At 38.3% G+C, this 26,793-nt stretch overlaps 1 protein-coding gene across 1 annotated transcript; it reads left to right on the forward strand.

The window, feature by feature from the left end:
* Positions 1-1,224: 1,224 nt before the first annotated feature.
* On the forward strand, positions 1,225-21,615 carry LOC119648503. The gene is made up of 3 exons (XM_038050272.1): positions 1,225-1,286; positions 20,968-21,310; positions 21,403-21,615. Exons 1-3 carry the CDS (start codon positions 1,225-1,227, stop codon positions 21,613-21,615), a joined length of 618 nt encoding a protein of 205 aa, XP_037906200.1.
* The last annotated feature ends 5,178 nt before the right edge of the window (positions 21,616-26,793 follow it).

The raw sequence follows: 26,793 nt of genomic DNA on the forward strand, positions 1-26,793 counted from the left end.
AAACTACTACGAGTCTAGGCGGTTTATCGGAAAGGCACCCAGGTGATGGTAGATCAACCCTTTCCTTGTGCCAAGGTACGCAAGGTAAGGCAACGCTTCTACACAATACACGGGAGGATGTAAAAAATGCGCTAAGCACAACGCACTAAAACCGCTTTCAATTCCATCACCAGCATCTACCTCCATGATTCCAACTGCGGAAACTTGCTTACTAGCTCCCCCGAAAAAAATAAAACTGCTGCAGCACACGCAGCCAATCCACTAGATTGTTACGTGCTGTTAGCCTATGCCATTATTCGGGTCAATGCTCCCAACGGGAAGTTGCCACTTTCAGATCCCTATTAGGGGGTTCGGGCTCTCGGGTGAATCTAATTTCAGCGGGCACCACCACCCACACGGATGAACATTAGCGCAGTCGTTGCCAGAAAGGTATTTAAATAGCTTAAAATCAAGCCATCGATTCTGTCGCGGATTGGCGATTTGGCGATTGACTAATACCTGGAAACGTTCGCATTGCCGATCCAACTTTTTCCAGTCGTTCCAAATTGACCTCATATCGCCACCGAATTTAAACGGAACTTCTCTCGGTGTGGCTAATCAGACTCGAGTCTGCGATGCGATTCTTACCGCGAAGCTTATCTGGTACCATGTGAACCGGGATGGGTCCCGGAGAACAACTGTTCCGTGAGAACCCCTTGCAGGAGTTTTATGACGGTTGAGTTTGGGCCAATATTACGGGCAGAGCTCTTTGTGGGCTCAAGTCGGGAGTTTCGTTGTACAAGTCGCTTAGACCTCGCATCGAGTTGTATGAATGTTGTGCCTGCACCTACACCCTCATCGCTGTGCCTGTCACGGCAGGGCTCTGATTATGGTCTCCATTACCAATGCGTACCTGAAGAGGACCATAGAATTATGCCTACACAGAAGATACTTACGTTAAACGGCCAGGACCGTCAGTGTTTCAAAAGATCCTACTCTGTTAACTAACGGCCACCTACCTATGACATCAGCCTTTTATGAAGTTTGATTCAGGAAGGAACTGGTGAATATGCTACAAAGAGAGAAAGGTTGAGGAAAAAAGACACTTGTTGCTATCAAATGAGTAACCAATTCCCCTTTGTGGAGTATAAGATATCCTCTCGTTTTCATATTGTTATTTTCCTTATTTGATTTTCAGTGAGACTGTGCTCCAATTTCTTTATCATCACATATATTGCTCCGCAAATGATAGGTCTAAAGCAACGGGAAAGCACAAAGAAGGACACAAGCATCCATGACGAACCGAGGTAAGAGATCGAGAGGCTGACAAGAAACTAACTCATCCATTGCTCCCCCCTAGCACGCGAAAGAATGGCAACGATGACTTTAAGGGGCCGAAGACTGTAGGAAGAACCACACGAGTTGTTAATTTGGGTTGGTGGCTAACACATTTCCTTATTTGAAAAAAGCGGAATATTCAAAAAATAAAACAAAGAGCGTCGTTTCTCTCATTAGTGTAACCGCTGGAAAATGTCGGTACCTTACGCTTCCTGCACTGGGGAAGGGAATATGTTCTTTTGAATCTATCTAATTTTTAAATCATTATTTTTCGTTCTTCACCACTAGTATTTTCCTAATTCTTCACCGGTTTCACCACTCATCGTCTTATCAGTTACTATAAATCCCTGCAAGGTCTTCACGTTTGTCAGCTATTTTTTCTGTATTCGGAAGTCTCTACCCAAAAGTTGAAAGCTTCAATAATGAAAAGTTTTATGCTAAGCGAATAAGCTTTGGGTGCACAATTTTTTCATATCCTCGCAGGGGAATGAAATTATGTTCTATTTTTTTGCACCGACCGGGTTTCTCTTGCGCTACTCTGCAATACTACGCCCAGGCTTTGCTATTCAACCGAAGTTAAGTATTTCTATGTTTTATAATAACCTTTATCACACGACCTTTTGTCAATTCAGAAGGGAAAACGATTTGTATTCTTGCGAAGAGACGTTCAACTTGGTTATCCGACGAAAAAAATAAAAGAAGGCTAATACTAAAATTATAAGTACCTGTCCCTTCCCAACTAAGACATGACCAGAATGGAATTCTCGACCCTTCGTCTAATATCGATCGGTGAGTTGATTATAGAGTGAAAACCAACGGTCAAATACCGATTCGAAGATGAGCTTCTGCAAGTAAATCAAAAAAGTAGAGGACGAGGCTGCAACTGGAGTCTTATTTCTACCAGAGGGACGCCTTCTTATGGGAGCGACACAATTGTTCTCTTATACTTCCTGGAGGTATGGGCTGATGCCCTTGGTAAAAAGATATATCGTAACCGCTTGTCTAAGTGCACTCACGGAGAGCTTTGCGAGTGGCATCTGATTGCTGTCTCAGAACCAACTGTGATGGTGATCTCCCTTTCCCTCTTTGCTAACGAATGTAAACCCATCTATCGTCGCCCGTGAAGAATGGCGAAGCACGCTAGCCGAGAGGCAACTCTCTTAGCAAAATGAGTCAAGAGGTAGATGGACTGTTCGACTCATCGGTAATTTAGATCCATGGAATGGAAAGCATGATGAGATTGATTATTTTCTTATCCAACTTCTGAATTCGATGGGCACGATCTCCTGATTGTAGATGGAGTCGTGTTCCGCATTACGTTCGGGGTCTCCTTGAGCGGAAAAGATTGAGCTTGACTGTTGGACCGGACGGCAAGTGTTCCTCTCTCCGAGAGGGAAGATCCCATTGGTGAAAGGAAGGCTCCCTAAAGAGCGAGGGGATAGCGCGAAGTAACGTGCCAAATGGTTCCAGGCTAGTTCTTTAATGACGAGGAGGTGTTTAGTTGATAATCCGATAGCATATCGTTGCGGAAGTTCTACACTCTGTACGCATTCACCTGCCCTACCACAAAAAGAAAAAAACCTGCGACTAAAAAAAGGTTCAATGATTTCTGAAAACCCTTAAAGAGAAACCTTAAAAGATACAAAAACGAATAGAATCCTTATTTTTGCTAAATCTGTACCAAAATATTCCGTATTCGTTTCCACTCTAAAAACGACGGTGAAACGTTCCATTTTGATTCGGCTACTTAGTTGAAAAATCTCACAGCTCACTTGAAATTTACATGTCAACTCGAATATCGCTCCACCACAGAACATTGCGATTTTCGAGCCTCCTCAGGAGGTCAACACGGTTCCCAAAGTGAAGTACATAGTATACTAAAAAATTACTCTTGGCGGAGACAAGTGTGTTAAGTGTAGAACCAGCTATCGCTTCAGCTGAAAATAATGAACAGCGACAATTCGCTAATATCAAACTTATTATGAATTTATGGAGTCAAATGTCGTAGTATTCAACTCCACGCCAATTATTAAAACCAATAATAATAGGCGGATTTTTATAGTCTCCATCTTTATCAAATGTAGATTCTTTACTGAGCAACTGGGCCGCGACAAAAAAAAGTTTATGGAATCTCCAGTTTAAATGCAAATACTTCACCTTCGGGGCTTAACTCAGGAATCGCGGACCCTTATACACCACCCTACCTTGGTTTTTCCGGATTCACCAAAAAGACTCACAAATGAATCCATCGTTGTCTACCTCCTCACCTCACAGTAATTGGGACGTATTTAAATCAGAATTGACAATAAGGCAAAATTTTTTTAAATAATAGCTACCACCGCTAACTTATCGGACAAAGAAATGGACGAAGCTATTATTTTGGACGATGGTATAGAAGGAAAAAAGGTAAAATTTTATTTTCTAATTGCCGAATAAAGAGTTTTTATTGCTCATTAACCGACATTTCGAGGACCAGTTTTCCTCTTCCCTAGTGAGTTTTGTCTTATACTGGTCTTCCGAGAAGTGGTTGTCCGGTATAAGAGCAATATAAACTCTTTATTCGGCATTTAGAAAACACAATTTTGTCTTTTTTCCCTCTATTAAATAAACCGAAAAAACGACATACAATGATTTTCACATGATATCATGTTGCATTTGAAAGTCAGACAGATCTGGCGCATGTTGAATTTTCATAAAAAAAACGGTAATAAAGCTAACACCAACTATAAATAGTTGCACTTAATTGTCTGAGTACAATAATCCGCGACATGATGACGAAATCCCGCAACAAAGAATTGACCCGCAAACTAGCAGATGTTAAGCCCGAGCCAAATGTGTTTAGTTTATTAATAGGAAATACAACTCCCACAGCTTCGTTTCCATAAAGGCCAGGGAACCCATCTGAAGTGATACTAGAAACCAAAGCGGCTATAACTTGGATTGTTGAATTAACAGTCAAATATTTCATTTCCATAAATTCGTAAAGATTCAGCACCTTCCCCCAAGGAGTCCTTCTACTAAAGCCACGGACTCGCGAAATTTTTTGACGAAATTCCGAACGCGATTATTAGGAATCACACAGCTTTCTACTTGTACCTTTTAATAATTGCATAATCAACGCTATTTTCCCACCGGTGTCCGGGCCGGCGTGGCTCAGTGGCTAGAGCGCCGCGCTGTCCCTGGAGACAGAGGGATTTTTATCGGGATTGGAAGTCGGATACCAATCGACTTAGCAATGATGACCACAATGTCTCCCAGATTGAACCTTTGCAGCCCATAACACGCTTCGAGGCCCTGATCTATTTGTAATTTTCGAGGAAAGTCTACATACTTTGCCTCTAGATCCACCCACAAGGATGCTAACGGCTTCAGGCTCAACCTCGAGAACAGCATATCGAGTAGATGAAAATCGATCGGATACCTAGGAGTTAAAATAAATTAAGTCCTAAAACTCAATCCCTTCCTTGAGCTCGCTGTCAGTTAGATAAAGGATAGGTCTTCACACAAAACTAAAATGACTCCCTACAAATCCCTCATACGACCAATTATATTTTAGTTTATTTTAGTGGAGGAAGCCACAGTTACAAGCGCCCGGTCTTTTGTTAGCCCCATTGTACTATCCCGACAATCGGCTACTTACTGAGAGAGTGTGTACTTTCTCTGTCAGTTACCTCATACCCAACGTGGTTTGAATGCCTTGGTACGCACAACAGGAACGTTTTGTTCAGTCGGCCAATGTGTCAGCAGTAACTGGTCGCACTTGACTTGATATGTCGTTGCTGTTTAGCGCTGCACGACCGTCGGACCAGATTAAAGTCATTTTTTCGTAAACACTTTTCTTGTTCGAACAACAGTGCACTGGCATGTCTTGCAATTGAAAGACAAGGCAACTTGAAAACCAGAAATTTGGCGCTTCGGCTATGAAAGGTTTTGTGCATTTCTTTTGTAAGAAGAGTGCAGAACTCTTCCATTTGCATCATCATCAACGGCGCAACAACCGGTATCCGGTCTAGGCCTGCCCTAATAAGCAACTCCAGACATCCCGGTTTTGCATCCCAGGTCCACCAATTCGATATTCCTAAAAGCTGTCTGGCGTCCTGGCCTACGCCATCGCTCCATCTTAGGCAGGGTCTGCCTCGTCTTCTTTTTCTACCATAGATATTGCCCTTATAGACTTTTCGGGTGGGATCATCCTCATCCTTGCAGATTAAGTGACCCGCCCACCGTAACCTATTGAGCCGGATTTTATCCACAACCGGACGGTCATGGTATCGCTCAAAGATTTCGTCATTGTGTAGGTTACGGAATCGTCCATCCTCATATAGGGGGCCAAAAATTCTTCGGAGGATTCTTCTCTCGAACGCGGCCAAGAGTTCGCAATTTTTCTTGCTAAAAACCCAAGTTTCCGAGGAATACATGAGGACTGGCAAGATCATTGTCTTGTACAGTAAGAGCTTTGACCCTATGGTGAGACGTTTCGAGCGGAAGATGCATGCATGCATGCAGCTCATTTAGCATGTCAGACTACTCACAGTGTGGTATTGGGTTGCGGTAAATTGACACAAAAGGTACAACTAGAAGCTACTATAACTTTGTCGGTAATAGTAGGGTTTTATATTATGTTATGTTTTATATCATATCCTATATTACTAGGAAATGATTATAGGGTGAACCTAAGGGAGGTTTCCATTCAATTATACTATTATTAACTTATTTGAACTGATATCGGCATGGGGTTATTTTAAGGCCTAGACACCATATTGGGACAGCTTCGTGATTTCAGATTTTTTGGTTGGGTAAATTTTGAGGATGGCCGCGTCAAATAAGTGATAAGTTGTCAGCTACATGTCATTATTTGTGCTGACTAACGAGAGTTTGCAAAGAACTATACTGTGGTTGATGCAAACAAAGATTTGACGGAAATTGACATAGTTAACCTAGCGCTAAAGTTGGTAAAGCAGAATAGGTTGGAGGCAGTAGGTCGGTACGTCACATAGCCATGGGTTGCAGGAATAAGTTAGCAAAAGGCTCTCGGCAAATTGGTAATATTGCAGACAATTTTTAAAACTTGTTCAAAGGCTTCATAGGAAGCAGAGAAAGTATTGATAACTTGGAAGGCCCCGGGCGATCATCAACATTAAGTGATGAGCAACACGTCGAGAAAATTAAAGAATTTGTTCTTGAAAATCGACGATTGACGAGCCTTTATCAATATGGCGTTTCCATTGAATCAGTTGAAAAAAATTCATAGCATTCAAAGTCAAATATCAAACACATATTTTGAGTGTTCTTGCGATTATCTAAATAGAAGTGTTTTACAATCTAAATCTATCTAAATAGAAGTGTTTGGCAAATGTTAAGTATAGTATGTTGGTTGCAAAACTATATGTGGTATTTAGCGACTCGGGGTTATAAAGGGTGAAATAACGGTACAAAGTTCTGGGAAAATCGCGTTTTTTTGCATGTAACTTCATAACGGTAATGTCCAATGACCTCAAATTCAGCATATATATGAACCTTAAAAGTTACTGCAAGCTATTAAATTAGATAGGTATGTGCGCATATATATATATGTATAGGGTGAGCATAACGGGCAACAGGCATAGAAAGTGCCTCACAGCCTTTATAACTGAAGTACCCGGCCTCCGGTATTCCGACTTGTTTTAATTAAACAAGTAAAAATACCACGCTTCCTGCTGTTCAGATGAACCCACTTTATATGATAATGATGTCATACACGTCCGGAGTGCAATCACTTCATATAAAATACAAAACCTTCACGCTTCATAACGTTGTTAATGGTGGTTTAATTTTCTTCCGGATGGCTCAAGTGGTTAGAACACTGGGCTGTCGTAGCGGAAGGTCGCGGTTCAAATCGCACAGGTGGCAGAGGAATTTGTTATCGTGACTGGATGTCGGATACTAGTTGACACCGCTGTGAATGAGTACCTGCGTCAAATCAAGGTAATGATCTCGGGCTAACGCAATGCTGACCACATTGCCTCCTACAGTGTACTGTAGTGTACCGTTACGGTCTTGAATGAAGTGCTCTAACATACTTCAAAGCCTTGAAACAATATGGATTGTTGCTCCACCGATTATTATTATAATTATTATCCATTTCCTTCAAACTTCCCATTTTTAAGGTTTTCGGTGAAACAATACCTTATTAAAATCGATCTAATATCAGTTTCACAGTTGTCACACCCGATTTACCCGGAAACGGCTAAATCGGTTGTCATGAAATTTAGTGAAGACGTGTGGTCTGTGTGTTCCTTTACATGCAGCGAGTTGCATAATTTTGCGTTGGAATTAAAGGGTGCTCGCCATATATGCGAAAGGAGGTGTAATTTTTTTCACCAAATATAGCCATCAAATGAAAGGGTTTGATTAGTACTTTTCGAAACTGATTTTATTGTTCATATTGGTTGAGAGACGTGGGAATGAAGACACAAAATATGTGCCCCAAAAAATGAAACCATACATTTTTCCGATTTTTTATATTTGGATTATAGTTGATTGATTCCATATCCTTAAAAGTTTGTCAGTTCATAGTATAATACTTTTGGTATGTTTTTTTTTAAGAATTTGCTGACGGTGAAAAGTTACTCAAAAAAAAACATCGTTTCCACACGCTGCAAAGGGAAACCATTACCAATCCTTTACAGTATTTAAAAAGCGACAAATCAATCAAATCAAAATGTGAGTAACGTTTAGTAAAAGGCAAATTACCAGTAATTATACTTTGAAGAAAGAAAATTAAGAGGATTTGTATAAAATTTTCTGAGAAAGCGTTAAAGCTAATTTCATTATTAGCAACACATCTCTATTCTCCAAAAAATGTACAGAATATACACAAAAGACGTTGTTTTTCAATTTCCGCTTTTTCCGTTATATCTGAGAACGGTTAATTTCACATCCTTAAGTATTGGGCAGTTGGTAGTAATGAGGATTATGGGTCCTAAATTTCTCTCTTGGTATGTCCTCATTTGAGAATTTTGTAACGTTCATTTGGACTAACAAACTTTTTTACAATTCACCATGCCAAGACCGTTTTGGACCAATTACATGAACAAAAAAGACAAATTGGCGGTACTGGTGAAATTTTAGATGTGGTAAAAGAAGGTAAGAGCACGGACGTGCGGTTGACACTGGATTGTCGGTATGAGTAAAAGAAATTATAACAATTACCATATTAAAATATGCCCCTATGGACTTCGTGATTCCGAAACTCTACTCAATATTAAAAAGAAACATATGATGCTGGGATGAATGTTTTTTACGATTACTGGAAACGCTATTCGAAACTGGTTAATCATGGATATACCCACAAAAGTGTGAATTGCAGCAAAAATATTGTTAATCCTGTCATTGGCTGTCAAAATGAATTTCTTTAAGGGTGGATTCAAAACTGGAAACTTGGATTTACATTTATGTGACTTTCTGTGTCATCGATATGTTACTAAAAAGTGGGATGGATCCATTTGAATACTGAGGAATAGAGATATGTATGTTCAAGAAACAACGAAATGAGTTTTATTATTGCATCTCAATATTTCACAAAATCCCTCCTGATTTCCTGCTATAAAATTCCTCTAAATTATTGGTAATTTGTCTTTAAAATAATTCATCAATTTTAGAAAAATATTCTGAAATTACTAAAATAGCCAAAACCTCCTCTTTCTTTTATTGAAAATTCATGAAAACTTGCGATTAGCATAAGTCCATTGCATCGCAGGGGATTACTTTCAAGGGGTGAAATTGATTTGAATGAATAAATAACGATTTTTTATTTTATGGCAAAGATCAACTTACTTTTTGAACAGCAAAGCCCTTTTTATCGTACTTGTAATAGCCATGGCCAAATTGCTGTTTCTCTGTGCCACTTATTACCCTGGTATGCGACGGTTAGCAACATAATGCCAGGCGAGAATGTGATTACTGATGAGAAAAGATGTTTAATTTATTAATATATATGATAATTGGGTTAACTTGAAAGCAGTTATCATTTTAAAAATATTGGTATATTGTGGCTTGGAGTAATCTTGAGTTCCGTTTACCATGTCTTCACAGTTGAGTTTAAATTTCAGAGTTTTTGACTTGTCACTATTTCCTGCGAATAATCAAGATTGGAATTTGATTAATATCTAACGTCAGATACAGTTGTTGTTTTTATGTTTATGTTTAAAATCAGACGCTGGCTCACAACACCCCATTTAGTGTTTTCTCTGTTCTCTTAGCATTTCAACATTTTGAAAAGTTCTCTTAAGCTCTTTAATCCTCTAAATGGCAAATGGAAACTTTCACGATTTACTGGAAGTCATTAGTCAAGGGATACCACCTACTGATTGTAATGTCTTACCGTTATCGTTTGTGTCTTCACTTTGCCTTCGATATTAGTCGAGATTTTATTGGGAAATGCAAAGGGCGACAGCGGCGACGACATAGTAATGCCTCCCGTAATGAATGACACAGCTATAATGAGTAGCGAACAGAGCGGAGCGCATTACGAATTCAGTGTGTCTTAATAAAATTGCGTTGGAATTGAATCATCCGATTAATGGTAGAACTTCTAAACCCCGCCGTCAGGATTTAGTATTTAAGGCTTGTTTGGCTTTACGACAATATACCTGGCTCCTATTGTGACTATTGCTATTCAGTTACGACAAACGATGACTTGGCTTTAAATTTTAGCCACGGAAATTGTCTCACACTTTGTTGAATCATGTTTTGAAATTAATGGTTGTCGAAATTGGGGCCGTGTATGTTTATTCACTGAATCCAATTGAGAAGGGGTTGAGAGGTTTAGATGAAACTGAACGCCTTTTCCGAGGAAGAAGTCTTGAGAAGATGCACTTTATGAAGGAGGTCAATTCTTGTTCCGTTACACTCAATATACATAAAATAATATCAACTGCAATTTTAACAAATAATTTAAAATCAACAAGAAAGGTTACAGTTACATATATGTCAGCAGGAGTACTTCATAATAAAGGTGTCTTAATTTTAAAATAATTTAAATTAATTTTACTACTCTATTCATTTGAATTGGATTCGTGTATACGACATTTCAGCAAGGCTCCTATGCTAATTGTGTTGTCTACTCTAACCCTTCTGCACGAGTATCGTTATTATACAGTTTATCTATGTAAACATCCACTCAATCGCAAGGCATACTTTCATGCGGCGAAACTATCCAGTCATGCAAAACTGCTTTGCCTTCGAAGGACGATAAAGCCACAGAAGTCCTTATCATCTACTCTGGATCTCTCAAGTTTAGTAAAGACACATTCGAAAAGAGAATTTCACTCGAAGCAATGAGCGAGGATTTCTTTCGATACTGCCTTACCAGCATTGAGTCCTTGCTATCCAGCGCCATCTGGCATTCGATGGAAAATGCAAACATTATGGCGCTATAAAGGAGAAAAGCTCGCAGGACACTTACGTCATAAATGATTTCTTTCGGGATGTGCGTAACGGAAAATATTGGACAGTTGCATGTTCTTTAGATAAGTCATAGTAATAGGAGGGGAAATGCTAAAAAATGACTGAAATAGATTTGATATGGAAAAGGTTTTTTTTTCATTGGAAACGTTGGGAAAAACGAAAAAAATATTTTTTGGTTATATGTAGTTTCATTCAAACATCTATTTGAAAATGGATCTGTGCTTTGAGCGAAAGCTGAAAATAAAATGCAATATATATTGACACCCTATGCGCTCCTAGCTAACATCTCGCTTCGGGATAAGATGTTATGGTTTTACGGGCTATTTCCAAGTTTTGATAAATATTCAAATTTCATAAGGCTTGAGGAAAATGACATTTTTAGGAAAGTATAAAAACGTCAGACCTTTCACTTTAGTATGATACTGACATTCAAAGTGTTAAAACGCAATGAATTTGCACAAAAGGGACAATTTTCACTCCTTATAATTCTGTTAGTAATAGTACGATTTCCACCAAACTTGGTAGTATTATGCTCTATAGTATGATTTTCATTTGATGATTTTAGGACAAATTTTTAAAAAATGTAGTTATAACGGGTAGGTTTAAGCAGGTATCGATATGGAGAGTATTTTGAGACCTAGATACCATGTGCATGGACCACCATATTTTTCAGATTTTTGGGGTGGGTAGTTTCTGAGAACGGGTCCTTCAAGTAACTGACACATTTCCGACCCCCGCACTCTTCCTCTTAAGCCACTGCTAAATATCTCGTGTATATCGTTATCGAATTCCTTTTCGGAAGATTGTAGTAGTACGATTCAAACGATGGACTTAAAATGTATGAGACAACTTGTGGTGTTCCGGATCCGTCCTCCTTTTCTATGGATAATAATATTTAACGGCATTCTGACGTTACAGCTTCACAAAGAGGGAACTGTTATTGGCTTTGTAACTAATATCGGAGTAACTATTATTCGAAAAGGCATCAAGGCAAACGAAAACCTCACAAACGAGGCATTTCGGGGAATTAGATCCTGGCATGGTTTTTCTCGTAAAGCAAGGAAATGAAATTAATTCAAAGGTAATCGCAACCGGCACCCAAATATCTAAGAGTCATGATTGAACAATAACTAAAATTCAAGCGAATCTGTGGCAGTTTACCAACAGTAGTATTTAGGTGAGTACATTGCTGGTGATAATCGTGTCAAATATAGGTGGCCTAAAACAGTCTTCGAATCCTTATCGAAAGTTATTAGCTCGATCTTGGCGTTGAAGAAAAAAACTTACAAGAAAAAGAAGAACTCTACATCGTATGCTTATCGTACATACGACAAAACCGCGTATTAGACAGCAAACATGGTCCGCATATATATGACCCAGCATGTACAATTAGGTAGTCCCATATCTATCGTCGGCAGTTAGCATGGATTGAACATAATATAGTGACGAAATAAACGGGACGATTCCTGATGTTTCAAATTGAATTAAACGACAACATGAAAAAATTAACTATCACCTAAAACAATTCCTAAGTGAGCACGGCGGCTCCATGTCGCCCTATCACTTTGGGTAAGACCACTCCCTATACGGTCGATATGCAAGACAATTGCAGAGGATACAGACTATGTTGAATCACGCCTTCATTATATCAGACTGTAGAGACCATTTAAGACCCGCAGAATAACTTCAAGCCGAATAACGTTATTAAATATGTAGTACTTGTAAGCAGTTTTCCAAAATCTTGAGAACCATCTACAAGTCGATAGGTAGACTCCCTTACCGAATTTTCTTTTACATTCCAAGGGAGTAACTTTACCCAAACTACAATTTTTTATTCGCCTTTCAATTGTTCAAGGTTTTTGTTTTTGGCTCTGTCAATTATAATGAATAAAAGCCTCTTTGGTTTAAGGAATTATCGTTCTCATCTCAATTTCCGTAAGACGAAAGAGGAGCATGAACCCCGTAGACTGTGTCTCAGAATAGTATCAAAGGAACATGCGATCCCTCCAAAGTTACCCTCGCTTTTATTCACATTCTGCAAACCTTATCAACATTTTTCATGACGTGTATTATACAGGGTGCGGCAGTATAACTTCCTTTTTTCAAAACTCAATAAAAACTATTGTATGCATCGCAACATATTTATTTATTTTTTATAATGTAGGTACATGTCTAAAGTTTTTATTTACATTGTTTTCAAGATCAAATCTGTTAGGTGACGTCCCCCATTCTCCATACATTGCGTAAACCGATTTCTGGCGTTTGTCATGACTCTTGTTAGCATAGCAGGTGTTATGTTGGCAATTTCTTCTTGGATGTTGGTCTTCAAATCTTGTAGGCTTCTTGGACGGTTCACATAAACACGGGATTTCAAAAAACCCCATAGAAAAAAATCACAAGGGGACAGATCGGGAGAGCGCGCCGGCCATTCCAAATCGCCTCTAATTGAGATAAGGCGCTCTGGAAAGTGTTCCCTCACCCATCGATGCTCTTGAAGTGACAAGACGGTGCTTGTTGGAACCAAGTGTCCCCCAAATCCAAATTTTCTAGCCGTGGGAAAAAAATTCTGTAGCATATTTACATACTGGTCCGAATTCACTGTCACTATAACCTCATTTTCCGCAAAAAACCTCACTATTCCAAAGCATGATGGCGACTGAACCGTGTCGGGACAAAACTTTACAGTATCCCCTCTTGAACGAGACCACTAGCGCTCCGCTATGACATCAACTAACTGAGTGGCGCGCATTTTAAAAAAGGAAGTTATGCTGCCGCACCCTGTATAAAGATTTCTCCCTATCTTCCGTATAGGAGGTCTCAAGTGTTTAGAGCGCTGGGCTGTCGTAACTGAAGGCCGCGGTTCAAATCTCACAGGTGGCAGAGGAATTTGTTGTCGTGACTGGATGTCGGATACCAGTCGACTCAGCGGCGAATCAAATCAGGGTAATAATCTCGGGGACTACATTGCCTCCTACAGTTGTTGTCTTGAATAAAATACTCTAACACACTTCAAGGCCCTGATCAAATATGGGTTGTTGCGCCAACGATTATTATTAGCTTCCATATAGTGTGCGACAAATGTTAGCACATACAAGAGATTGAACATACAAAGGAAAATGACGTGGATAAAATGGCCAACCGGCAAAAAAATTGTCGCCGAACCTAATTTCCTAAAAATCAGGTAACATACGTAAACATCGCATATCCTTACAAGTGATCCAGTTTCAAATTATATCAAAGATACAACTAAGCATGTGATAATCGTGAAGTGGCTTTTAAAGGTACATTGACATGATCTCAAAAGAGAATATCCAATGACACTTTCCAAATAAACATCGCACTAAACAGTTAATTTTTTGATATATTGGCTTGTGTATGTACGGTATAACACAATTTCCTTACTTTCAAAGATTATATGGCAAAAGACATTGACACATTGAGCATCAGGGCTTGTAGTGCCGGGAAAAAAGTAATTGTGTAATGTAATGAATGGAGCAATGATTTGACTTTGTCTTCAACGGGCAACCGACGTACTGAATAGGTAGCCGAATACATTAATTCAAGTCTATCTTCGAAAATTTGTACCCACTTGGCATAAGAGCATAGCATTGCACGCTAGTTCACAGAAGAGCAATAAAGTTCAGCCAATAATTAAAACATCTGATCAAATCTTAGAAGTTCCAATCGACAAGTGCCAAATCAGAAGGGAACATCAGAAATGTAGGTTATCATGACAGAAGTGTCATCGAGGGCCAGTTGATAGAAGTTGAGGAAGAATTTCTTTCACGAACTGACGACCTATTACCTAAGAAACTGGAATATGGTACTGAGACAAGAAGAGAAGTGGAAAAAGAAACGATATTTGCAACACAAGAGATCTAATACTTTATCAAATGCAAATATAGTATTATAATTTCTCGGAAACTCCAAAAATTCACTTCTTTTGAGAGAAAACAAATCACCGATATTATATGAATGCTGCTTTGCAGTTAAAATCAGTTGATATGACTTAGTTATTGGGAGAATCATTAAAAATCTGCCAAGTATGATGTACTGGCTGTATTACGTTTCCAAAGCGCCATAACAAATTTAAGGAGTTTCCAAAATGGCTTGGAAAACGAAATCTAAAAAACTTCCTCAGGTCAATAGGTGCGTTCCTAATCTCATCATTCGTATCCAAGAAACTATTCCTGGAGAATATACACGTGCATATGTCTAAATTGATAAATTGAAGTTATTCTAAAAAAATAGCAAGCTTAGGTTTTTAGATTGTACAATCATTCGTTAAGGTATGACACGAAGGCCTAATCTATAAAGAACTCTTTCTTACTCAATGAGGGAATACTAAAACGTGATATCTCAGACACATCGCGCCAAAGCATAAGTGGTCCGAAGGCCCGTGTTAACTCAGTACTAACTTGTTCACCAGAAGCAGCCTGACAATTTCGACATTCTCTGAAAATGTAGCATTTCCGACCACTCATTTCAGTCCAGAAGCCACAGAGGATTGAGCGCTAATTCACCAGCAGGGTGGATAGAAAAAGCTTGTCCATCCACAATATTGAACCGAATGGCTATGTCCTAACCTTAAAGATGATAATTTTGCGCACGGTAACCAGTGTTCGATGGTATTTAAGGAACCAGAGGAATTGAAAATTCCATCTATCTGGGATGGAATTATTATAATTGATTATCATAATAATCAGCTATCTAAAAATCTATTAACCAAGCTTAAGATTGAAAGAAACGTCCAATGTATTGAAAGATGATTGTAACACTCTTTTTAAAACAAAATTGCTATGTTTTACGCTGTTTTATGAGTAATGGTGTAAAAAGTCGTTTAGTTGAAAGAAAATTTGTTAGGTTTCTGCTTGCACAAATAATATTTTGGCTTACGTAATAGACTGTTATCCTGAAAAACTATTTGCAACAGCATTTAAGGTTATGCTCAAAATTGTAAGATACAATATGATAAAGGTAACTCGATAATCCTTTAATTCATGCTGATGGAATTCGTCAAAACGACAGTGCACAGAAAAGGAGCAGAGACTGTAATAACGTAGAACTTTTGAGAGAATTGTCAATTGAAATGTCCAATCTAATATCAATAAATAAAATTCCATTTGCGACACTCATATCTTTCAATTTGGAGTCTATGTTTTTTCTACCTTCCCCACTATGGCACAGCAGGCAACATGCAACCCTTCTTCTGCGCGAGAAATCATTGTGACATCGAGTAAAACCAATTTGTAGAAGAAAAGCTCGTAACAGAGGCAATGGCAGGAAAAACATCACTAACAAAATAATGTACAAGAGGATAAGCAAGACGCCTTCTTGTTCCAATGTGATTTCTGCTAATGTAATTGTCTTTTTCAATTGGCCCCATTGCTTTTATCCTGCTTTGTTCGTAACGCGAGATCATGGCGGCACAGATAGAGTGAACAAATCACATATACTTGAATCGACTTACAGGAGCTTACGTGATTTCTTTTCGTGATTTCCTCTTCCTACTTGTCTCGAAAACCAATATTCCAGATTAGACTATAAATTAATATCGATGTTCGATTTGTGGAAAAACAGCACTTTTGGAATTAAAATGTTCGTATGTAAAAACGCAGCGAAGCTTTAATAGGTTTTTCAATGTACCGGGTTCCTTGGTTGAGAATTCACGTCTTTAATGCTTTATTTTTTTATAAAAAAGCTTCCGTGATGTTTACATTGGCTTAGTGTTATTACAATAATATTTTACTGTGTGGGTATTGCGGCTAAGCTACCACATTGCTGCATAGCAGCATGTCGTATTTTCTTCCCAAATATACTTTACTACTGCATTTTCACGGAAAATGCAGATACTCATAACGCGAAGCCCTGTTCTTACTCGTATATATATATCTATGTGGATTACAACCAGTTCCTCAATTTAAAAAATATCGTAGCGATCCAGAGATCTGATCTACTAGAGGTTATGAAATCGCTACCCCTGGAAATTCAATAGTTATAAATATATTCATAAATTTACGCATGATGTCACACCATCAATACCGTTCGGTTTTTCGATCCCTTTTTAAAAGTTATTTGAATTTATCTTTGTAATGTTACGTGGAAAGAATTCCCTCTAACCCTTTCGTTTGTCCTTTCTTTCTTTGAGCCTTGACTTCATTTAATGAGTTCAAATGCTGGGAATAAACTCGCCAAGATCGCTACTTTCAAACTCTACAGAATGGATAAAAAAGGATCATCTTCGATGTTAAGATGTGCCCGCCCAGGACCTAAGGAGATAGAGACCACATTCTCTTAAAGGATCGACAACCCTCAGGGAACACATCGGATAAAATTTCACGGTGCTATTAATTTTCCTATGAGCCTTTTGTAAGGGTTCATGTCGCGTTGCAGTTGTTTTTATATTCAATGATCCGTGAGAGATAATCGAAAAATTTTATGCAATTTCTCATACCTTTGTTTATTACACCATATTAGACGGAAGAGGGTTTCTGTTATAAATCAGTTATGCTTATGAGTGCGCATCTGTGTCATAGGTATTCGTGGTTGAAGATAAAAATAGTCGGAAGTAATATTTTCGCGATCCAAGAGCCAGTACAATATAGAATACATTTTCGATGATAGGCTTTGATTACATCTCTGTAACACTTGATCATTAGGTTTTGTTTTTTAAAAATATAATTTTAACTTCTGTCTGGTTATAGTTATGGAAAGACATTACGTTTGATGCATATAAAGTGGCAAAATATTAAAAACCCGGCAGTGAGAGGATATGTGGAAATGCCGAGTATTTTAGGTGGGGGCAAGTTGAGGAGTAATGCGACGCAGGGTGGTGCAAAATGACGCAGGAAAGCAGGTGGATCGAAAATGGAGGCGCAGTTCTATCGCCACTGTGTCATATACGGGATTCTGCTATATTGATTGTTATTTAAGTTTGAAATATGATTCCTATTACGAATACCGAAAAAACAATAGCCCTTAGCAGCATTTGGAAAAATAATTATTCACACAAGTAAGACTAGGAACTACTAAGCAATCTATGAACAGTTTATTGAATTACCAGGATTCCTCAAGGAGTCAATAGTTGCTAGTTTTTACTTTACAGTAGCGAAAACTGAGGCATGAACAAAAACCTTCACAGTTCAAGGACGCTCTTAGGCTACGACATCACACCTTGCGTGCGAACATTTGCATTGGATTCATTTCCTCACCTCACTAAGCTCTGTCTCAACTTGCGTCCGGCCTTTTAGAGTGCGAGAAATGCGGAAAAAAGTCTGGAACGAAGAATACGGTATACATTTTGTCATCCACAAGAATTTGGTCTGCAGCATCACAGACTTTATACCAATCAATGGAAGAAGTGCTTTGCTTTGTATATGCTCCTTCGGAAGACAGGGAGGACTCGAGTACAGGATGAAGGAAGGAAGGGACGAAGGGCGTGAAGGCAGTGTTTGTCGATTTCAACCCAAAGATCCGTAAAGAGCTGGTCCACCGTGGAACGACTGGGTGTCAGATTCCCTTGTAGCCCTTGTACAAGACACATCATATTGAATTGTTTCCTTCACCAGAATCCACAAGGGAATATCGGCCACACTAGATGGGATGACGATCTTTCCAGAATGATCACGTCTTCATTGCGAAACGACCTGCAACTAGCATCAGCAGATATTTAAAAGTTTCAAGATGAAGAAATGACATCGAAAAATATCGGAGCCAAGAAGACTACATACAGGAGATTCATCTCCCCCGCATTGCTTAAAATTGTTTGGTGGAAGAAAAGGATTATATATATTCGACGTTCTTCACTTGCGCATGAAAAGCTCTGCCTATCGTTTTGATAGGGTTGGTGTAGTGTATGTCGTGCATGGTATGGGGAAAGAAAAGCGCAAGTTAGCTACCTTGCACATAACCCGCATATATGTCATCATGTCATCATATTCCTCGCGGCCCAGAAACTTGCTTTGCTCCTCCTGCATACACTGAAACGATACCACCAAACTCATGGCCCTCGCAGTAACAGTCCTTACACATCACGAAGATGATTGACCTATCAAGAAGCATATTAACGTTACGAAAATAACCCCACTTCAAGACACCATAATGTTTCAACGGTGAATGGCCCCCATAATTCTTCGTTAGAGATCGGGGCCTTCCAGTTTCTCTTTCATACCCCTCCATCCTTTCTCCTTAACGCGGTGGGTTTACCATGATCACATAACAAAAATCCACTTGAAAGGGCCATAACTTTTTATGAAGCGGTGACCGCTTCTCTCCATCTGCAAAAAATTCTCACCCCCCAGGAGGATGTGGTTGAAAACTCAACCTTCAATTTTCGTGCCGATCAGAAGAATGGTGAAGAAGTTGGTCTGTTGCAGGGCTGTCTAGGGCAACCTCCAACAACGTGGATTGGACCAAAATGTTTTGCATGGAAAAATACACATATACCCCAATTTTCATAGCGACTTAGAAGTTCATCTACCGGAGCGCCATCTATCGACGAATTATTTCAACTTATATAGCGTAAGAACCTCCTGCATTAAATCAGAGTCTATCGATATCAAACGGATATGTATAAAAACCACTTCAATTTTTTATAATACAAGATTGCCCGAATTTGAAATGTTCGTGACAATGAGCTAGTCTGGCGCTCAAGTAAAGACATAACACTCTTTAACAAGATGTTTCGCCATAAGCTCCGAATAGGAGCAAAGCGGCTAGTCCCAACATTAGCTAACATCACTTTATAGTATGTATATAAACCGAAAGATGCCAATAGTTCTAAATGGTGTGGTACTGTGCAAATGATTTCAGGTAGTGGCTTGGGCAGATGATATAAATATCCGAGCAAGATCGAAAGAAAACGCGAAAGAGACCCTGTCGAAAATTAACGATGCAATGAAGAAAATTGTCTTAAAAGTAAAAGAAAAGAAAAATCGTAATAATGGCACGAAGCAGAAATAGTCGCCAATCAGATAAAACATGACATGAAATGATTAGAACTTCGAACAAGGTAGCAGTTTTGTGTATTTAGGCACAAAGCTTATAAAGGATAACAGTGAAACAGACGAAATCCTTAGCTGTACCATGCCTGCTAACAAAACAATTTACCTCGTGCTGCCAATTCTAAAAAATAACAAGTCGGAAATCAAAAACCGGCGCTTCAGATATGAAAGAGTTTAACTGGTTCTTATCTTCTCTTCTTCTTATATGATATATAAAAATCAATTGCTGTTCGTTTGTCTCGCTAAAACTCGAGAACGGCTGAACGGATTTATGTTATCTTGGTTTTGAAATGTCCGTGGAGGTTTAGGGAAGGTTTAAAAGGTGAGAAAAATTCGAATAATTGCTGGTAAAACCCTAAAAACAGCACTTTTCTTCTTCCCATATAAATGTTTTTTTCTAAATAAAATTTAGAGTCAATTTGAACTTTATTGATATTCAATAAAGTTCAATCACTCACTATGTTCATCGGACCTCATATTACAACCAAGTGACAATCTTTTATTTCTAAAAAGACAAAAGACATCAAATGTTTCACAGCTCAGAACATGTTGTATTGGAAAATAGAATTTCTGTTTTTAGTATTTTTGTTTCTCACCGTTTAAACCTTCTCTGAATTCCCATAAATATTTCAAGACCAAACTAGACTACCTAGACCTAGACTAGATATTAAGTTTTGTTACAAATTAAATTTCTGAACGCAACGATAATATTTCACATTAGATTTGACAACCAATTAATATGCCAATCCATCCTCTTGCACTTTAGAACACGGAAAGAAGTATTACGATATTGTGTTACGATATCTATGAGTGCGCGAGAACTTTCTTTACTTTGGCGATCCTTTGTGATAGTGACATTCCAGTAAATGTGCTCTTTTTGTTGATATTTTGCGATTGTGACACTTTACTGCTAAGTGAGCGAAAAATTTTCTCACTTTGATTATTTACAATTTAGGATGCCGAGGAGAAGACGACCTGACTTAGGTTGTCGCAGTGAATCAAATGTGCGAAGAGCTACCTCACGTGCTAACCGCACTGATGACCAGAGAGAGACAGATCAAGAAAATAGTCGTATTGCTATGTCAGAATTGTGTTATTTAGTGAGTGATAATGAAGTAAATAGGCTTAGAATGCAACGAGTTCGTGCACATCAAACATAACAACAGCAATCACGACATAATGAAATTGATCGAATCCGCAGACGGAATGCACCTGTGATCCTTGAACGAGCTGCATTGCACTATGATACGGCAATTGATTATAGTGCTGACCAATCAGTAACAATTGGGGAAATGAAAATAATTTGTAAATATTGTAAGGCGTTAAGATACATTCATGAATCTACTGGATTATGTTGTGCTGGAGGCAAAGTAAAATTGCCACAATTGCTCTCACCACCAGATCCTTTACGATCTTTAGTTTCTGGGATTGGAAATGTTTCTAAGCACTTCTTGGCCAACATTCAGAAATATAACAGCTGTTTCCAGATGATATCATTTGGCGCTATACATATTATCCAGGACAATTTCATGCCCACTTTCAAGGTTCTGGTCTATAATATTTTTTTATAATATTCAATATGCACTAAAATGTATGTATCAGAAATAATTAATCGACAAATTTTTAAAAATTACAGATACAAGGACAAATTTATCACTTATGGGGGACACTGTTACCAGTACCTGATGCAGATTATCAATTTTTACAAATTTATTTTATGGGCAATTCAGATGCGGAAGTTGATAATCGTTGTGCTCACAATCCAACAGTGAAGAGAACCATTGTCCATGAATTACAAATGTTTCTGCATCAGAATAACAATTTAGTAAACATGTTCAAAATAGCATAGGATCGGATGCCATCTGATAGCCATAATATTATCGTTCGAGCTGACAAATCGATTGAGGCAGTTCGAAGTCTGCCGGGTCAGCTAGTCTAAGTATATTTGAGTGCAGAAATATCCCATTTGTCCTTAATGTGTATGTATATTTAGCATGTCAAACTACTCACATTAGTGTGATATTGATATTTACTATTTGGAGCTGTAGTAAATTTATACGGAAAAGACAATTTTAAGCGACTGTAATTTTATCAGCAATAATAGGATTTTGACCAAACTTGGGGATATCTACTGTAGCAGGGTTTCCAGTCAATTCAATCGAAAAACATAGTAATATACTAAAATTTGAGCAAACGTCGATATGATTTTCCCCAAATTTTTCGGTTTAGTAGTTTCTGAGAATGAGTCTGTTAATGAAATTATCACTTTCGACGGGTCTCTGGTATTCCAAAATAAGAAACACATGTAGTATGTCTTTAGGAAAATATCGACAACACCATGATAGAGCTACTTTTTAATGTCCACTAAGATTATCGATCCTCATAAAACATCGCAAACAGCGGTTGGCTATGCAGAGTGGATAAAAAAAGCTATCCAGACATAACAAGAAAGTATTCAGAGTAAGAAGTGAACAGTTGGTAAATTGTTACAAAGCCTAATTACTCAACGTATCATAGAGGGAGAAGGCCGAATTGTTCGGCCATTGGTACTGACGGCGAAGACAACAAAGTGGCGAACAAAAAGTATTGTTTTCATAGACTGGGTTGTATTGTACCGATGCTGCATAGACTATGGCCTAACAATATAGTAATATTTGATATTTCTCAGTTGCAAGTTCCTTCCATATTAACTATTATTCTATCGGCTCATATACTCAAAAATTTCCCTGGATTCCAGTGATCTAGGAAAAATTTAGTCATTTAGAATTTTTTCCTGTTATATTGAGAAAATGGGGCATTGAAACGCAGTCGTTCAAACTTATGTGTCAACTTTTCCCTCTCTGATTTTTGTTTTTAAGAACGTCCCCATTTCTATTCAACAGTCAGTTAATTTTGCTGATGGAATGTTCTAACATAAAGTTCATTACATCAGAGATTAGAATTAGGACCAGAAAATATTATTGAGATTCATCGAATTTTCACCGGCGGATCAAAGATGATCTGTGGAGTCGGTGCGGGAGTTTTCTCGAATACACACAATATATCCGAGTCCGAGATCGATAGCCAAGCGGCCATTAATGCCGTGTACTCAGCGGCGGCATCTTCCAGGCTGGCGGCACAGTGCACAAACGCGCTGAACAAGCTAGGGGACGTCCTCAAAGTCCCCTCCTCTAACTTCTCGGTCATAGGAACACAGAGAGGAATGAGCGAGCAGGCGGGCTGATAGTACTTCGGCGGGTACAGTTTGTGTCCAGCTGGCGATTGTTAAGGGTGGAATCTACTCACACTACTTAGCAGCCGCGGAGATCAGATGGCGAAATCTCACCTGAACCAAGTCAATGAGGATTTGACTTATAACAAAATCCGATCGTGAGAGCTCTTGTGCCAGACGCCTGTGAATGCATACAATATTAAGGCGGTCTGTACAGGGCAGTCGCATATAGGGGCTCATGCCGCCAGACTGGGCACACCCTACAATTCGTATTGTCGAAGCTGTGGAGAAGAGGGGAAACCCTCAGGCGCTTCCTTTGCGATTGCCCAGCTCTAGCTAGAGTCAAGCTACGGCCACTAGGTAAACCACTCTTTGGAAACCTCAGAGATATCTCTGGCTCCGAGGTGGGAGAGCCGCTTTCCTTCAGAATGCTACGGGCTGGCGTTGAAGATCTAAGCCGACTGGAATCTGCCTCCTCCATAAGAGTCGCGGAATAATTGGGCTCCTCGGAGCGGCCACTGGTGCCTACCTATCTACCCATGGAATCTTTAATCTCACCCTCGCTGTCTATAACACCTCCCCGCATTAATACGTACAGCCAACCAAGTAATAGTTGGACAGTTACTGCAGTACAATTTAAAGTAAAATATCTCGAAAACCATATGATATTTTTGAATGAGTTTTGAAAGAAAAAAACAATAATTCGTTATGGATGTTTTCTACCGTTATTATTATTTTATTAATTCTATGTTACAAGAAATATTTTCACAGCCAAAAAGAGTGGCCAATTCTTTTTGGCAGTTATATTTTTATATTGCAACACATAATTCGGTTGATGCTCACAAGTGACGTTATGTTTCTTGTTGTATTTAAAACTTCTGGGCTCCCTGGCGATAGGACAACGATTAATTGCATTGCGCGTAAAAGGCCGAAAATAAACAATAAGCAGCTCTCCGACGACTCCGATGGGTTAATCATTAAATATTATAAAAGCGTTCAGAAAATAGCTAAAAAACTTTAAAGAAAGTGGCTCCGTTTCTCGCGAAACAAGTGGTGATCGAACCGTGAAAGTCAAGTCGGAGCGAACAAAATGACAGAATTTGTGAAACATAAAATGTAACTCTAAGCCAACTGCAGTATTTATTGCAAAGAATTTTGGCCCAAAGGTATAGTAACAGGTCTTCCTAAAATCGTTCGCAATTTTCTTCACAGAGAGAGATTAACGACCTATACTCACTTTGCCATAGAAATATTTAAAAAACGAGTTGAATTTACTCAAGAGTTTCTTAATAAGACAGCACACGGTTTTTCAAACCGTTTTTTTTCTCTTTCTAACGAGTCTAAATACAACATTTTCGGCTCCGATGACTTGATCGTAACTTTCAACCAATAGTTGAACACGACGGTGGCAGCATCATGATGCTATACGTTTAAAGGACCAGCATAACTGACTTCAAAGTTAATTGGCTCGCTCACTACGCCACTGAAAAATATTATCAACTTTTCAGGAAATCACAAGGGATCACATTATCTATTGTAAAACGACAGATGCCATCGTTCACAAATGTAACAGCAATCATATCAGCCAATACGCGCCAGCTAATCGTATTGGAATTCATCCAGTTCTATCTAAAGAAAATTAGCACAATAGAATCCAGTGAATATCGTCATATAAGATAAATTCAGGTGGGGCTTGGTAAGACCACTTCTAAAGTTGCGAAGTGCTTCGAGTTCTGGGAATCTGCTGCACCGAAGGAGTGTTTGGTGTAAAATTATAACAAATGCCATTCCTGCCCTCGCTTAGCTCAACCTCCCTGCCGCCTAAAACAACAACCCCAACAGTGAATTGTTTCAAAACCTTCAGAAATTCATTGAAGGCTCGTTAATGTTTCCAACTGCTTTTAAGATTTTGGGTAGAAAAAAATTAAAAACCAGTTTACTGTCTATTCATCTATAAACCTCTACCGTTAAGGACAGAAGTGTCCATACTTTATTTTCTTTAAACATTTACTAAATTTCCGGTACTGACCCAAAAGTTTGGTAATATTTGTGATTGATTGATTGCTTATTGTATTTGTAATTGAAATGTAGTTTTATTAGAAAAATATATAACACGACACAATATTCATAAATAAAATTTAAAAGAAATAAAAATAGCAATATTTTGCTATAGACAAAAGTGTTTGTACACCACTTAATGTGTAATAGATAGCTTCCTACTTAGTTGGAAGAGGGGATTTTTTACTGAAATACCGTTATCTTGCCAATGCTTACTGATATCCCACTAGATATACATATTTAGTCTTCTGTGAAATTGTGAGTTGAAAACGTTGAAAATAAATGCTCATAAAGAAATCAATATGGAAATTAAAGATTTCATTCGTCAACAATATAAAATAGGGAAATCTCATCCTGAAGTTGGTTGTTTAGTTGATAAAATCACATTCAACCACGTAACATATCATTAAAAAATATGAAAATAAAGGATTTGTGGGAAGTGAACCGATAAGCGCTCGACAAAATGAACTTTGTAGTCTGGGTATGGTGAACGAAAATCAGAGAATAACTGCTACAACTAAAAGGGTGGAGAGTTTTTAAAAAAAGTATTATCGGCGGATTAAACCTAACCCAATTTCTTCAAAAGTGATAATGAAGGAATTGTCTGCCAAAAACTCAGCACATCAAAGCTATCAAAAAAACTTCTTATACATAATAGAAAAGCATTAAGGAGGTCTTCATATCATTTTTTCAATATTTTTATACTATATATATCTTTTTGTACGAACACTTTTGTTCCAAGTGAAATATCATTATTTTTTAACGTTCGAGTCAATATGGATAAAAATGAGTTCTGTTTTAGACTTTCCCAGTAAAAGTGGGTTTCAAACTACTCGAACTTTTCATTTCACATTGTTAATTTCTTTAATAATTGATAAAATATTAGAGGTGCACAAACCCTTTTGTATTTAACTGTAATTCACGAAATTTAGTGAACCTGTGAAGACTATGAAGTCCCACGCATTCAATGGAAAGCATGATTCGAAGTCTAATATAAACGAAGACTGATTGTAATTTTTTTCCCGAATATAGCCGTGTGGAGTATCTAATGGAAGCTCTCGATTATTACTTCACGAGGTGTCTGACGTGAGAAATAGTAGAGTGAGTTTGAAAACTTTTTCTCTAGAACTACTTAACGGAAAAAATGGCAAAAAAAATATGTTGGTGCTTCTAATACATATCATGCTGTCTGGCCAAATTAAGTTAATAATAGTGTATCACTGCATATTCGAATCTTACAGGAAAGCTCCCTTTAATAATTGTCCCTTTCGTTCGAATTCATTGTACTCCAACACATCAAAGAATGCGAGTATCACATTAAATGGGTGATGGGTATTAAAATTCACTTACACTAGCTACGTTCAAATGGAACTGTGATGTAACGAAATATTCTCAGATATGGAATACACAAAACAAGCTTTCGGTTTCCGGCTTGTTTTGCATTAATATTTATTCAGAATCCGGATTTTAGTCGGGATGGCCATCAATCCCGACTGCTGCATCTTGCCATGATTGTAGTGTCTACAAAGCATGCTTACTTGAATGAAGGGACCACAATCTCTCTTAGCAGGTACTTCACCTCCTATAGTTGTGCGAACCGGGGTTGGACATACTCTAGAAATCAATTTTCTGGAAAGAACACTTGGATCGTGCTAGAAAATAGAATAACCAGTACAACTTCAAGCTGCAAAACCTTTCCGTTACTTGTTGGAAAATGAAGGAAAAAAGCACGTCAAGAAAAATATGGCGGTTAAATCG

This window comes from Hermetia illucens, chromosome 2 (assembly GCF_905115235.1).
Source record: "Hermetia illucens chromosome 2, iHerIll2.2.curated.20191125, whole genome shotgun sequence".
Lineage (NCBI taxonomy): Eukaryota > Metazoa > Arthropoda > Insecta > Diptera > Stratiomyidae > Hermetia > Hermetia illucens.